Source organism: Pyrus communis, chromosome 13 (genome assembly GCF_041283825.1).
Source record: "Pyrus communis isolate YQ-2024b chromosome 13, ASM4128382v1, whole genome shotgun sequence".
NCBI classification, from domain to species: Eukaryota; Viridiplantae; Streptophyta; class Magnoliopsida; order Rosales; family Rosaceae; genus Pyrus; species Pyrus communis.
In genome coordinates, this window is record NC_142577.1 from 25,906,185 (window position 1) to 25,920,185 (window position 14,001).

Genomic DNA, 14,001 nt, shown 5'->3' on the forward strand with positions numbered 1-14,001 from the left:
TTAACCTATTCATGGAAGGTTGTTCCAAGCCTAGACTATTTAAAACCCTTATTCACGTACAGAAAAGGATCATTTAGAATTTGAGAATTACTTTTAAACTTGGTTTATTGAAGAGTGTTTTCTTCCTATCCCTAAACTCTTATCTCTTCAGTAGATTCCTTAGGCATTCTCCAACTCTGGGCTAAAATCCAAATTTCCCCTCCTGCACCCCCCCCCCCCAAAAAAAAACCCAACCCAAGTGCTAAATAAAACCTAAAACCTAAAACTCAAAAAAGGGCCAAATACCAACCCATTTTTAGGCCAGAAATCAAAATGGGGCCCACCGGTGCGAGTGAAAAGTGGGATGTGAAGCCCATATGCCATTGCCCACTTGCCCAACGCACAACACACGCCAAGGCCGATCCCAACAGGACCCTACCTACGTGGGCATGTCCCCCATGTGTCGGTCCAAATTCAAACCGATTGAGTAGCCTAACAGCTATTTTTCTGATCCAATGGCCAAATTTAATTGGACCGTTGGATTCGCGTTCAATTTTTTTATATATATTTACATATTTATTGAATCCAACGGTTTAGATCAAATATAATCAAATTTAACAGCCCAAATTTAAATCCAACGACTAAAATAATTAAAAAAAATTATTTAACTCAAAATTCACCCAAAAACTCTATAAATTCCTATGTATTTGTTCAAACATCCACACAAAACCACTTTTCATCTACAATTCTTCCAATTTTTCTTTCTACCATTTCTTCTCATTTCCAAATTTTTCAAGATGGCAAAAGAGCATATTAGAGGTCATAATTGGACCTTTGAGGAAGATATTGTTTTATGTTTGGCATGGGTTTCCATTAACGAAGATGGTGCCGTTAGCACGAATCAAAACAAAAAGGTTTTGTGGGGTACAATCGTTGATAAGTTCCGTGAAAACTCCAACGCTGGCCGAAGGGAAGGTGGTGGTGTTTATGATCGGTGGAAGGTTATCAACAAAGCATGCACTTTGTGGAAGGGAAGCTTGGAGAGAGCCACAGTTGACATGACTAGTGGAAAAAAGCTTCTCAAAAATTGTAAGTTTCTTTGTTGATATTTTATTTGTCATGTACATAATAGTATTTTTCAACTAATTATTTTTACGTATTTGATGCATGGGTGACAAAGCAATGACAATTTACAAGACAAAAACTACACCAAAAAATCAAGCTTTTAAGTTGTATCATGCTTGGAACGTCCTCAAGGATTGTCCGAGGTGGGGAACCGATGCGGACCAATAATGGGGAAGATTATTTCATAATGAAGCCCCGTCCCCAAATGATTTTAATAAAGGTGTCGAACAAATGACCTCTAACTTCTTCTTTTGCAAGGCCCCTAGGAAGAGATAAACAAAAGGAAGCAAAGGGAAAAGGGAAGTCCCAAGATCCCATTAGTGAACAAATTGCCACTGGATTTGCAAGATTGACTGAAAGTTATAGCTCTCGGGATGGGGAAGCGGCCCGAATGCGTTTGGCTATGACGCAGCTAGGGGATAGAAAGCAAGAGAGGTTTGAAATAAATTTCATGACGGAGGACCTCAACAAATACACTCCGGAGAAGCAGAAGTACTTACATGGTAAGTAAAGGGAAACTTTTCATAGGGATGCCAAAAGGAGAATATTTCAAGATTATAATTCATCTCAAGGCTATATCCCAAATCCACTACCAAGTCCATCACCAAATCAAGATGGTGGATATCATTATTAAGTTTATGTAGTTTATGAATTTTCGATTGTATTAAGTTTATGTAGTTTATTAATTATCGTTTTTTTTTTTTTTTAGTTTATGTGGTTTATGTGGTTTATTAATTGTCCTTTGTATTAAGCTTATGTGGTTTATTAAATGTCGTTTGTATTAAGTTTATGACTTATTAATTATTGTTTCATTAATCTAGATGTCTTTAATAATTATTGTACTTATTGTCAATTGAGTCTGCAGAGCATCCATTAATTATTGTACAATAGATGCCTTCAATAATTCAAACGGCCTTCAATAATTTGACAATGTACTAGTGAAAAGACTTGTCACAAGAAGACAATTCAATTTATTAATAGAAAATACCAACATAGTACCTGCAAAATTATTACATAACATAACACATTATTACACTTAAGATTATCCATCATCAATGTTCTCCTTCTCGGCGCCATATATGCTCAACCAAATCCTTGCGGAGTGTGTCATGACTTTGAGGAGCTTGAATTCTATTTAAACGTCTCATATATATACTCAATAAGTGTGACCCTATCCTGTCGGGTCTTGTATGTGGTTGCAGTGAGATATTCAACATCTCTTGTCATAGCTCTAGCATATGTTGGTTGGTCATCATCCACATCTTCATCATAATCTTCCTCAATTTCGACATATTCATCTTCCACAATCATGTTGTGCAAAATTATGCATGTCATCATGATTGAATGGAGGTCTTCAGTATGCCAAAGTCGTGCAGCCCATCTAACAATGGCCTATCGAGTTTGTAGGATCCCGAATGCTCTCTCCACATCATTCCTGTAAGACTCTTGTCTTTATGAAAATAATTTCTTCTTTGCACTATCGGGATGAGAATAAATTTTCACAAAGGTAGACCAGCTAGGATAAATACCATCAGTTAAGTAGTAACCTAGCTCATGCATATTACCATTTACTTTGTACCTCCATTCCGGTGCCCATCCATTGACAACATCATCGAATAGATGAGAAGACCAAAGAACGTTGATATCGTTGTTTGATCCAGAAGAGTCGAAGAATGCATGCCAGATCTATGTGTCGTAAAACGCCACAGCCTCGAGCACGATGGTTGGCTTGTTGTGACGGCCCTTGAATTGGCCAGCCCAAGCAGTAGGATAATTCTTCCACTCCCAATGCATACAAGCGAGACTTCCTATCATGCCAGGGAAGCCTTTCTTTTCTACCTTACGTAGAAGCTGCTTTAAGTCTTCATGATTTGGCTTGCAGAGGTACGTGGCTCCATAGATGGCTTCAATTGCCTTATAGAAGTGCTTCAAGTTCTCAATAACAGTATTCTCCGTAAGTCGGCAATACTCATCAGTTGAGTCTGCAGAGCACCCATTAGCTAGCATCCGAAATGCAGATGTAAGCTTCTTATGAGGTGATAGGCTTTGTCGGCCTACGACATCTATCTTCCTTGCAAAGTAGTGGTGATGACGGACAACTGCGTTCAAGATGCTTTCAAAAAGCTCTCTCCTTATCTGAAACCGCCTCTGAAAATCATGAGAAGAATATCTCGGACATTAGATAAAATAATCTTTCATCATCCGATCATGACACTCTTCTTTATCACGCTGCACAAATGAACGCACCGTGATAGAACCACGATGGCTAGATCTAGCATGGTGCTAATATTGAATAAGCGAGTTTGCAAATTCGGCTTCTTGTACATTCATTTCTACATCGGCAGTTGCATGGCTTGCTTGGTATTGTGCCATCTGCATTGTCAAGTTACGCCTTCTTCTATTACCCATTGATGAGATATTGATGATTTTAGGAAACAAAAACACTTTGAAAGTTGGAAGATTGGTGAATATAGAGGATTATTGAAGGTTTAAATGTTGTGTGATGGTTTGATATTCAACATGTGTTTATATAGAGGATGATTCAAGGTTTCAATTTCATGTGTGTAGGTTTGTATTTCATGTGTTTCATGTGTTTTGTATGTTGGTATGTTTTTTGCGTGTGTCATGTGTTTCACATGTGTTCTGTGTGTGCTTCATCTTTATCATGTGTTTTGTATGTGCTTCACATGTATTTTGTATGTCTTTCACATGTGTTCTATGTGTCTTATGTGTTTCATGTATTTTGTGTTTATACATCTCTATCACGATTTTCATATTCTTCCATAGTGTTTCGTGAGTTTCATGTATCGATTTAGTGATTTTTTAATATTTATCAGAATTTAAATATTTTTATATTAAAATGTTCATAAAATTAATTTACGATAGTCTACATAATATTTTTTTTTAAAGTTAATTTAAGAAAAAAAATTAGCCCAAATTCATTTTTTAATAATCTAAGGCTAAAATTTTAGGCTAGAAGGGTTGGAGCAGAAAAGCTGTTTCTAAGCCAAAAATTTTAGGTTTTAGGCCAATGGTTGGAGATGGTCTTAGAGTGATGAGTTGTATTTGAGTGTTCGCATGTAGTTTCTCCTTGATCTCCATTATCCGGTGTCAATTTGTACTCCCTTAAGATCGGCTCTGTTATGGGCATATTGCCAAGTAGAACACTGGGCAAATTTGGGGAAGATGGTATCTAGCAATCTAAATGTGAATCATGTCGCAACACTTAAACACTGTTTTAAAGATTATGAAAAACTCTTAAGACCCAACTACATCCGACATTAATTGTTAGCAGGTGATTTTCTTTTATAATTTGATAGTTGATGTGTTCTTACTGCCATTAACAATTTGACCTCTAAAACACTGCACTACTTAAGTGATTTAACAAGAATTTTTAAAATTCAATTCACTCAGGGAGTCCTTTTACCTCAAATAGCACAAAAATACCATATGCAATTTAAGAACTTTGTCGCTTGGAACCAAAGAAGAGATGAAGACATGTCACGTGCACACGACAATACATATTCTGTAATTGAGGTACCCAAGTGCGCCGAATTTAAACAACTCCACAAGCCCACATGTCCCAATTGGACCATGGACCCACCCATAAATAATGCATGTCCAGGGCCCAATCGAATTTAATTCATCATTTATTTATTTTATTAAATATTTCCTTACACAACTAGGAAGCCAATTTCCAAATCTGAGCAGGAAAACTTGCTTCGAAAGTAAAGCGGACGACAAAAGCCACGTCTTGCATGACTTGCGCTAAATTCGAGAAAGTACCGAAATTACCAAACCACCCTCCCACCAATCACCCCCCATATTCCAAAGATACCCCTTCAACGGCACGCACAACGGTCACTTCTCGGGCGGCATACACAATCTGCAGAGGGGCAAAAAGATAATACAAAAAGTTCAAAATTCTTATTTCCCAAGGGTTACGAAAAGTTCCCACCGCCTCAGGTTCCGAGACTATTTATACACAGCGGTACGGCAACTCCGCCAGTCCGCCGTAAATCAAAACTCTAAACCGCCACAAATCTCCTATTAATATCTCGAAGATTAAATCTTTCCTGATCTCTTTGGTGCCGGATTCTGAGATCTTGAACCGTTTCTTGCTTCTTTGATTTATGAATTTTTTTTAAAATTTTTGTATGCAGAGTTGTTTGTAGTTATTTGTCTTTCGATTTGTCTTCCAATTTCTCGCTGATTCGATCGCTTAATTTGTAAGTTTGTAGCAGCGATGTCGACCGATCAGTTTGAATTCGAAGACCAAATATCGATAACTATTGATAATGACGAAGAAATTTTGGATTCCGGGTCTGATTGCGGCGATTCGAACGCCGCCGTATCGGATCGGTTTGGTGTTTTCACCAGGAGCGGGATGATACGGGTGGGCGACGAGAGTTTCGAGCACGAGATCATCAAGAAGAGCTTTGTTTCTGGCATGGGATTGGCCGGGAGGGACACGAATATTGTGGCGGTGCACAAGAACTTGAGCTCCGATCCGACCAGGAAGGCGAGGTTTGAGTCGTTCAAGATTTTCTCTCAGGCGGTGGCAAGTAAGTGCGGTGGCAACGCCAATGTTAAGTACGCTTGGTATGGCGGATCGAAGGAGGAGCTTTGTGATGTTTTGGTCCATGGTTTCAGTCGGTGCAGAGAGCCTGTCCCAAATGAAGTGTCCTACGGTGTCGGTGTTCATATGATTCCTGCCAAATTTACATGTGATGGGTAATTTTTTTTTATTTTCAGGGGATTTTGATTTGTACCCCAACCCTTGTTTCTATTTGATCTTTAAGAAATTCACATCTTTAAAATTGAAACCTTTCATTTTTTTATCGAAAAATCAATGGATTGTATTGACATTTGTGTAGAGCATTGTCATCGGCTGTGGATGAAAGTGGGCTGAAGCACATCTTGCTGTGCCGTGTGATATTGGGGAAGGCGGAAATGGTGGCGCTGGGCTCAAAGCAATCGCAACCGAGCTGCAAGGAGGTGGACACTGGAGTGGATAATCTGGTAAATCCGAGAAGATATGTTGTTTGGAGTGCTATCATGAACTCTCACATTTATCCTTGCTATGTGGTCAGCTTCAAGGCTCCTAACACTCTCCCTAATGGTTAGTAGCTCAGGTTTTGTATGAACAGTTGTTTCAGGTGTTTGGTGGAGATTTTGGGTTTTCGAAATGAGATTTAACTCTGGTTTTGTATGAACAGTTGTTTCAGGTGTTCCAACTGCGCAGCAGAGTGCTTTGAGGCAACCCCCCACATCACCATGGATGAGCTTCCCTGCTCTGATGTCCATTCTCTCGAAGTTCTTGCCTCCTCAGAAAATGCAATCGATTGCTGCTTGTCACAACGAATTCAGAGTAAGTTTTATAGCATTTTCTGTTTCTCATGTTTAATCTTCATCAATCATGACAACATGATCACTTCATTTCGAACTTTTCGATTGATTTTGCAGGCGAACAAGGTAACGCGCCCGCAGCTGATACAGAGGGTGAGGCAGATTGCCGGTGACACGCTGTTGATTGGAGTGATCAAATCTGTCAAGAGGCAGATTGGTGCCAGGGCGTAGCCTTACTTTCGGATACACCGCTTGTTGCTTGTCACAACCAAAGGTTTTTGTTTGCTTCTCCATTGTATCAATTCCCATTGATTTGCAGTGTAACGAAATCAAAATCGAAATCGAAATATACAGATTGGTTCTCAAAAATGGTGGTTTCTGGTTGTTTCTTCATATGTAGCTGTGACCGACTTTGAATTGGCAATATGCGAAGAGGGTGCAACTTGGGTTTACTATTCAGCAGTGTGAATGATAAAGTGGCCGTTTTTGTGTTTAACTTTGTCGCCTTTGGCCGACTGAGAATATTAACCAATTGCTTGATCAGCAAGCATCCTATCAATTAAAAAAAATAAAATGAGAAATTCTTTGCCTTTCACAAGAAGAATGAAGAACTGAGGGTAAAAAGTAAAAAGTAAAAACCAATTAAGAACTGAAGATTAGTTTACAAATGATTTTTATAATTACAATGATGTAAGCCCTCGTAATTTTAGTGTGTCCGTGGAAATTAGATTGCCAATATACACAGTGAAGTTTTTCTCCCTAACAAGCATGGCCGTCGTCAGCTTGTCATGATATGTTTGGTCAAGTACTATAACGAGCGAAACCCTCATTTTGTGTTGCTAAGACATGTGCCTAAACAAATGTAAATCCTCTCCTGCTGTGCAAAAGAAACAAAACGAAGATCAATTTAAACGATGATTAGGGTTTCAAACATCTTCGCATGTTGTTATTATTGAAATTAGAAAACACCGATTTTATCCCACAACTAACAAGAAAACATCCAACCCCCTATTCTGCAGATTTGCTGTTAAGGCTTCAGTATTGGAAAAGCATATTAACAGAGGATGCGCGTTAACAACCAGGAGAAGTCTGGTAATGGGTACAAACCTTGGCATTCTTCGTTCTCTGCATCAGCAACTCCTCAAGAAATTAGTACAAATCATATGTGAACGTGTTCTTACCGGTAAGAGCTCGTTCATTAGTAGAGCTGAACATTTAAAAGTATTTTTACCGGTAACAACCTTTGTAAATTTTCAGCTTAATCAGTGAACGTGTTCTTACCGGTAAGAACTCTTCATAAATAATTGCCTATGTAATTTCCAAACAAATAATTTAAGGTTCTAGGGTCTACTCTTTCCTAGATCTTTTTTTTTACATGCATTTTGCCAACACTTTGCCTACTATTTCGGAATAATTTAGAAGCGAGGCTAGTGTCGGGGCTAATATCGATGTTTTGGCGTGCCACGATGTGAGGGTTAGCATATCAAAGTGTTAGAAAAATGCATGGCATGACACACTAGCCCTCTCATCGTGGCACGCCAAAACATCAATGTTGGCCCCGACATGACAAGCACCGAGAATTGTCGGCAGAATGCATGTCATGACATGCCATGCATTATGTCGACAATTCGCCACGCTTGTAATAGCATGCCACGATGCGAGGGTTAGTGTGTCAAGATAAGTCATAGCTACGCTAACACTCGCATAGTGGAATGCCAGCATTTTGCCAACACTTTGCCTACTATTTCGAAATAATTTAGATGTTGTCAATGCATGTCATGGCATCCTAATCCCATAACATTCCAATCGCATGCCAAGCACGCCAAATGTTGGCAAAATGCATGCCAACAACAATGTTTTGGCATGCCACGATGCGAGGGTTAGTGTGTCAAAGTGTTAGAAAAATGCATGGCATGACACTCTAACCCTCGTATCGTGGCACGCCAAAACATTGTTGTTGGCCCTAACATGACAAGCGTCGCGAATTGTCGACAAAATGCATGTCATGACACGCCATGCATTCTATCGACAATTCGCGACGCTTGTTATGGCGAGCCACAATGAGAGGGTTAGCGTGTCAAGACAAGTCATGGCTTGTCAAGACATGTGACATGTCATCGCATACCAACAATAATGTTTTGGCGTGCCATGATGCGAGGGTTAGTGTGTTAAAGTGTAAGAAAAATGCATGGCATGACACGCTAACTCTCGCATCCTGGCATGCCAAAACATTGTTGTTGGCCTCAACATGACAAGCATCACGAATTGTCGGCAAAATGCATGTCATGACACACCATGCATTATATCGACAATTTGTGATGCTTGTTCTAGCGTGTCACGATGGAAGGGTAGTTAATGTGTCAAGACATGTCATGCCTTGCATTCTAGCACAACTCGTGAGACTGGTTATGACATGCATTTTTCTAACACTTTGCCTACTATTTCGGAATAATTTAAAAAAATATATATATATCTAGGAAAGAGGAGACCTCGGGGCTGAAATTATTCTTTTGGAAATTAGTACAAAATAGGACGCTAGTTATCATATATGAACGTGTTCTTACCGGTAATGACACATTCACTGATTGAGCTAAAAATTTACACGTGTTCTTCTCGGTAAGAACGTTTGTAAATTTTTAGCTCTAAAAAATGAACGTGTTCTTACCGGTAAGAACACGTCTAAATTTTCAGGTCTAAAAAATGAACGTAAGAACACGTGTAAATGTTTAGCTCTACTAATGAATGTGTTATTACTGGTAAGAACACATTCATACATGACTAGCGCCCTGTTTTGTACTAATTTCTTGAAGAGTTGTGGATACAGAGAAAGAAGAATGCCAAGGTTCGACATCTTTAAAAGCGAAACGTTTCATCTTTATCGAAAAATTGGTGGATTGTATTGAACATTTGTGTAGGGCATTGTCATCGGCTGTGGATGGAAGTGGGCTGAAGCACAACTTGCTGTGCCGTGTGATATTGGGGAAGGCGGAAATGGTGTCGCCGGGCTCAAAGCAATCGCAACCGAGCTGCAAGGAGGTGGACAATCTGGTCAATCCGAGAAGATATGTTGTTTGGAGTGCTATCGTGAACTCTCACATTTATCCTTGCTATGTGATCGCTTTCAAGGCTCCTAGCACTCTCCCTAATGGTTAGTAGCTCAATTCGAAATTCGAATTGGTAATTTGGTTTGTGTTCTTTGCTTGGTTGTTTGGTGGAGATTTCAGGTTTTCCAAATGAGATTTAACTCTGGTTTTGTATGTTCAGTTGTTTCAGGTGTTCCAACTATGCAGCAGAGTGCTTTGAGACCACCCCCAACATCTCCCTGGATGACCTTCCCTGCTCTGATGTCCATTCTCTCGAAGTTCTTGCCTCCTCAGAAAATGCAGTTGCTTGTTGCTTGTCACAACGAATTCAGAGTAAGTTTTATGGCATTTTCTGTTTCTCATGTTTAATCTTCATCAATCATGACAATATGATCACCTTATATGCGTGTTTGATTGATTTTGCAGGCAAACAAGGTAACGCGCCCGCAGCTGATACAGAGGGTGAGGCAGATTGCCGGTGACAGGCTGTTGATTGGAGTGATCAAATCTGTCAAGAGGCAGATTGGTGCCAGGGCAGATGCATAACGTTGTTTGGTGAGCAACCCTTCGGGCTTTACTTTCGGATACACAGATTTAGTTACGATTTAGACAGTGTCACGGAAAGGTTTTTGCTTCTTCATTGCATCAATTCTCGTTGATTTGCTCTTTAATGAATCAAAACTCGAAATCAAAATCGAAATCGAAGTATACAGATTGGTTCTCAAAAATGGTGGTTTCTGGTTGTTTCTTCATATGTAGCAGTGACCGACTTTGAATTGGCAATATGTGAAGAAAGTACAACTTGGGTTTCTATTCAGCAGTGTGAATGACAAAGTGGCCCTTTTTTGTTTACTTTTGTCGGCTTTGACCGGCTGAGTTGCTTGATCAGCAAGTATACTAACCCCCTCTAGGGTTTATGGCCCAAGCTTTTCACTTGTGGAACCTTTCTTTATTATATATTAATTCTATAATTTAAAGTCGGCTTTTAAATATTAATTTCAAGTCGACTTTTAGATCCTATCAATTAAAATAAATAAAATGAGAAATCCGTTGCCTTCCACAGGAAGAAAGGGAAGGGAGATGAGGGTAAAAAGTAAAAAACAACTCAGCACTGAAGATTACTTTACAAATAAGTTTCCATAATTACAATGACGTAAGTCCTCACAAATTTAGCATCACCGTAAAAATTAGATTGCCGATATGCACCATGAAGTTTCTGTCGTCAGCTCATGTCATGGGATGGTTGGTCAAAGGCCTATAACGAGCGAAACTCTCATTTTGTGTTGCGGAGACATGCGCCTAGAACAAATGTAAATCCTCTTGAATGTGAAAAGAAGGTCTGACTACTCCTTCTCCTAATCAGCCAAAGCACTTAATCGTTTCTCCAGCTGGGCAAAAGAAACAAACTAAGATCAATTTAAACGATGATTAAGGCTTTAAACATCTTCGCGCTGTTATTATTGAAATTTGAAAACACCGATTTATCAGAGTAATGGAAAAGCATATTAACAGAGGGTGTGTGTTAACAACCAGGAGAAGTCCGGTAACGGGTACAAACCTTGGCATTCTTCGTTCTCCGTATCCGCAACAGTTCGACAAGTTTGTCAATTCTGATAAGAGCATCAAAAGGCTTTCGAAATAAGATTAGATTATTGAATGGAGCATGCTTCTTGGAAACAATAGAAGAAATCTCGCACACCTTTGTGGAATACTAATCACATGGGATTCTAAGACTCCTCTGTTGCAGAAGCCGTACACATGAGATTCAATGTGAACCTTTTGCATGGTGTGTTTCTGCAAAATACAATGGAGTGCAGGAATAATGGAAGCGGATGTACCAATTACAGAAGGGATAGTGAAGCCGTTCAAAGTGTCCTGAAGGGAAACATCATTAAGAATTTATGACAGAAGTGCCATTGCTTCATCAATATCCCCAAAACAAAGTAAGTTAAAAGCTCTCTAGATGCGTACTAAAACATTAATATTTCCTCAATCATGTGCTGGTCGATTGTTAAAATAACTCATGCTCCATGAGAACTTATGACACTGAATGTTATAGACCAGCATACCTTAGGACTGGAATATGGGAAACGGAGCATGACCATGAGCAAGTTCTAGTGCTGTTAGCCCAAACGACCAGATGTCTGCTCTGTTTGGATACGAATAACAGACCCCGCCATGATTTGAATGTGTGGAATTTTTCAGGTCGACGGGCCAAGGGCCCTCTCTAACACCAATATTATCCCTACTTCACCACCTGTCCAATCCTTAGATGTGGGATTTGATCACAAAAGATCTCGATATTAGTTAGAGTGGGGTAATTCTATTTAAATTACTCTCTTTGGCCCTCTAGCCGATGTGGGATAACTGGAGATTCCAACAGAATGACAAGTAAACGTTAGAGAAAGCTCAAAGAAATGAAATTCGAGTTCATCAAATATACACATCAATAAGTATTCTTGCATGACAAACTCCGTGTTTCAGCAAATCCGCCAATAAACTCAAAACTCCGTCAGGGTTTCTCTCTGTGATTCCTCCTCACTCACTCAGTCTATGACTCACCCGCTTTGGTGCAATCAAAATATATTAGTGAACAACACTTTATATTTGAATCAGTCAGAGTCAGAGAGATTATTACCAGAGGAGGATCTTTGTTTATCATAGTGTAAATTACTAAATTGTAACAACCCGTTTTGGGATTTACGAAACAAAAATGGTATTTTTGTATTTTCACTAAGTTTGGGGGTATTTTCTTTTAAAAATGATTTTTGAGTCTTAAATGGTGTGCCCAAGGGGGCCCACCCTTGATTTGTCCCCCGGTTCCTTTCCCCTTTTCTTTCTTTTTCTGATTTTTATAACTCTCTCTCTCTCCTCTCTTCTCTTCCCGTAACCTCCTATTTCTCTCCCTCTTCTTCTTCTCTCTTTCTTTTTCTCGTGTGACTCCCGAACCTCTCTATCCCTCTGTGATCTCTCCCTCTTTCTCATGTTTGTCACTCCATAGGCAACAACCCCAAACCAACACCACTGGACGTAGGAACTTTGGGAAAACTCAAGCAAACCTTCATGGAACCCTAACAGTGACGGCGTCATTGTTCATCATCTTCTCCGACGTGTTTCGTGTTTTTTCGACATTGGTAAGCTTCTAGAAACCCTTGGGGTTGTGTTTAAGGGTTAGATCAAAGGTTGTTTTAAGTGGTGTATATGTGTGAATCGTAGAAAATAGCTTGGAGTAGCTTTTCCAAATTTTCCGACGAGCACCGCCCATTTCGAGGCAATTTTCGGCCAAACCACAGTGAGTTTGCCAACTTGCAAGGTATCAATCTCTTCATCTCGCTAAGTACTACGACTTTCCTTTTTAGATCACCCAATTTCGTTGAGTATCAAAGAAGTTATGGGTGTTTGAAATTTGCCTAGAAACCTACCAAAACCTTGTCCTGAAAATGGGTCAACCCAACCCATTAATCCAAGTCTAACCCAATTACCCAAGCCCAAGTTTGAAATCCAAACCTAGGCCTTTAGGTCAGATCACTAAGCCCAAACCCTTTAAGACCCAACCCAGTTTCCTTTTATTTAATTTTTGTTTATTTTTATTTTCAAACCCAAAACCCTTTTAGTTGGACCAAGCTTTCAAGCCCAATACCCTTTAAACCCTAAACCCTATTGGACCCAAACCCTTTAGGCCCAACCCGGATCCAACCCTAAGCCCATACCCGTTTGACCGGTCGGACCCAGACCCATGACCGTTCACTTTGACCCAGTATGAACGTTGACCCGGTCAACGTTGACCATTGACCTTGACTTTAGGTTGACTTTTCGAGTTTTTGTCCGAGACCTCTCCTAGGCTAATTCCGACGTCCTGGACCTGTTTTTGAAGTCTGTTTTCCCAAATTCAATCATTTGAGTAGAGTTTGACTAAATGTACCATTTATGTGCTTATGGGCAATTAATTGTGGCGTTTCCGTCTTCGCTAATTGCGTGGCTCTTTGGCAACTAAGTACTATGAGTGGACCCCTTCTAAAAATGCATGTTTTGACAAGAGAAATGCATACATGAAAAACATGATTTGATGATTATATATTATGAAACGTTTTATGAGATAACATGTTTACTGATGCTCGTTTGAATTATTATTTTTTTCCTATAACCCGTGTTCTTATAGAATATCTGATATGATATTTAGAACATGTTTAGAACACCTCTTTATAGTATAGATGGATGACTTTATACTATGAAGTTGTTTTTCAATATATGTATGTTCAATGGTTTTGTACTTACCTAGTGGTCCTTATTCCGCTACGGGACATAGGGATAGTTTCCGGTCCTTCCCGGGTGACGGTTTGGTGTTGGTATAGGGCCTAGAGTGTGTTTCCTCTGGCTATTAGCACAGGGACGGGAAGCCAGCATAAGGCATGAAGTGTATTTTCCTCTGACTGTTTGCTCAGAGATGGGGAGCCGGCATGGGGCC

General features: G+C 39.6%; 3 protein-coding genes and 1 long non-coding RNA gene across 4 annotated transcripts; 2 read left to right on the forward strand and 2 right to left on the reverse strand.

The window, feature by feature from the left end:
• Positions 1-2,790: 2,790 nt before the first annotated feature.
• LOC137736290 (uncharacterized) lies at positions 2,791-3,513 on the reverse strand. The gene is made up of 2 exons (XM_068475583.2): positions 3,430-3,513; positions 2,791-3,252 (listed from the first exon to the last, which is right to left on the reverse strand). The coding sequence occupies exons 1-2, from the start codon at positions 3,511-3,513 to the stop codon at positions 2,791-2,793; spliced, it is 546 nt and encodes a 181-aa protein (XP_068331684.2).
• A 1,240-nt stretch (positions 3,514-4,753) lies between these two features.
• LOC137738186 (putative inactive poly [ADP-ribose] polymerase SRO2) lies at positions 4,754-6,822 on the forward strand. Its single transcript, XM_068477815.2, has 4 exons — positions 4,754-5,838; positions 5,982-6,226; positions 6,324-6,475; positions 6,571-6,822. The coding sequence occupies exons 1-4, from the start codon at positions 5,351-5,353 to the stop codon at positions 6,682-6,684; spliced, it is 999 nt and encodes a 332-aa protein (XP_068333916.2). The 5' UTR covers positions 4,754-5,350; the 3' UTR covers positions 6,685-6,822.
• A 2,439-nt stretch (positions 6,823-9,261) lies between these two features.
• Positions 9,262-10,349, forward strand: LOC137736291 (putative inactive poly [ADP-ribose] polymerase SRO2). The gene is made up of 3 exons (XM_088682221.1): positions 9,262-9,601; positions 9,718-9,869; positions 9,963-10,349. The coding sequence occupies exons 1-3, from the start codon at positions 9,445-9,447 to the stop codon at positions 10,080-10,082; spliced, it is 429 nt and encodes a 142-aa protein (XP_088538347.1). The 5' UTR covers positions 9,262-9,444; the 3' UTR covers positions 10,083-10,349.
• Positions 10,350-10,646: 297 nt separating this feature from the next.
• LOC148692011 (uncharacterized) lies at positions 10,647-12,510 on the reverse strand. The gene is made up of 4 exons (XR_015954671.1): positions 11,606-12,510; positions 11,236-11,411; positions 11,095-11,146; positions 10,647-10,924 (listed from the first exon to the last, which is right to left on the reverse strand). It is a non-coding gene; the product is annotated as an uncharacterized LOC148692011 (long non-coding RNA).
• Positions 12,511-14,001: the final 1,491 nt, after the last annotated feature.